Genomic DNA, 1,004 nt, shown 5'->3' on the forward strand with positions numbered 1-1,004 from the left:
TTTCCAAGGCTGTAAATCTTTATGGAAGCAGACTGCCTCATTTTTCTTCTGTGGAGCAGCTGGTGAGTTTGAACCACTGAACTTTTGGTTAACAGCCAAATGCCTTAACCACTAGTCACCAGTGCTCCTTACAAGTATTGATAAGAGGATAGTAACTTTAGAGAAATTGTGTTTTTCCAAAATACCATATTCAAATCATCTCTGCTGACATTAACAGTATTTCTAAGATATATGCTGTTGGCTAAAAACTGGATCATAAAATTTAAAAAGTTAAAAATTATAAAGAAGGTAAAATAATGTAGTTATAATTATTTAATATTTGGATTTTCCTTCTGCTTCTAGGATTAAACATTTTTTCTGAATCTTATGACTCAAGTAGTTTGGACCTAGATTGTTTTGCTTATAGATACATCTCTATATGGAATTAAATAAGTAGAGTCAGAACCCCAAACTATTTTCATTTGACTTATTATAGCTATGTTTATCTGAGTACAATTTTTCTCACTTGGTATACAGGGGAAATATTTATTGTTGATGTTTTTAAAGTTCCCTGTCCCCACAAAGTATGCAGGCAAGCTGTTATAAATTTGATGCTTACGTGTACAATATGGATATCATTCTTTAGAGAAACCACCAGCACCATCACAAGTACAGCTGATCAAAGCCACTACTAACTCTTTTCATGTCAAATGGGATGAAGTGCCTACAATTGAGGGCTATCTTTTGCAGTTGAGTACAGACCTGCCATACCAGGCTGCATCATCAGATTCTTCAGCAGCACCGAATGTGCAAGGTAACGTAATTCCATGCCTACAGAAAGCAGGTATGCTTGTGCTTTAAAATACACACACACACGCTGCAGAAAAGTCTCTGATTAGGTGTGGTTTAAGAAATTTTATGATTTGATGGTTCATTCCTGGTAAATTATATTGATTTTCAACTTTGAAACTTGTCTGTTTTACTATTATGATACAGTTGAACACCTAGACATATGGAATAGAATT

At 34.4% G+C, this 1,004-nt stretch overlaps 1 protein-coding gene across 1 annotated transcript in view; it reads left to right on the forward strand.

Annotated features, from left to right (window-relative positions):
• The window catches only part of HCFC2 (host cell factor C2), a 68,809-nt gene that overhangs the window by 44,991 nt on the left and 22,814 nt on the right, over positions 1-1,004 (forward strand). The window contains exon 8 of the mRNA XM_042782477.1: positions 626-823. Within this exon, the coding sequence (XP_042638411.1) occupies positions 626-823 (198 nt within the window). The remainder of the gene's footprint in view (positions 1-625; positions 824-1,004) is intronic.

The sequence above is a fragment of the Orycteropus afer genome, unplaced genomic scaffold (genome assembly GCF_000298275.1).
Source record: "Orycteropus afer afer isolate SDZICR_OR568_19922 unplaced genomic scaffold, OryAfe1.0 scaffold00334, whole genome shotgun sequence".
Taxonomy (NCBI): domain Eukaryota; kingdom Metazoa; phylum Chordata; class Mammalia; order Tubulidentata; family Orycteropodidae; genus Orycteropus; species Orycteropus afer.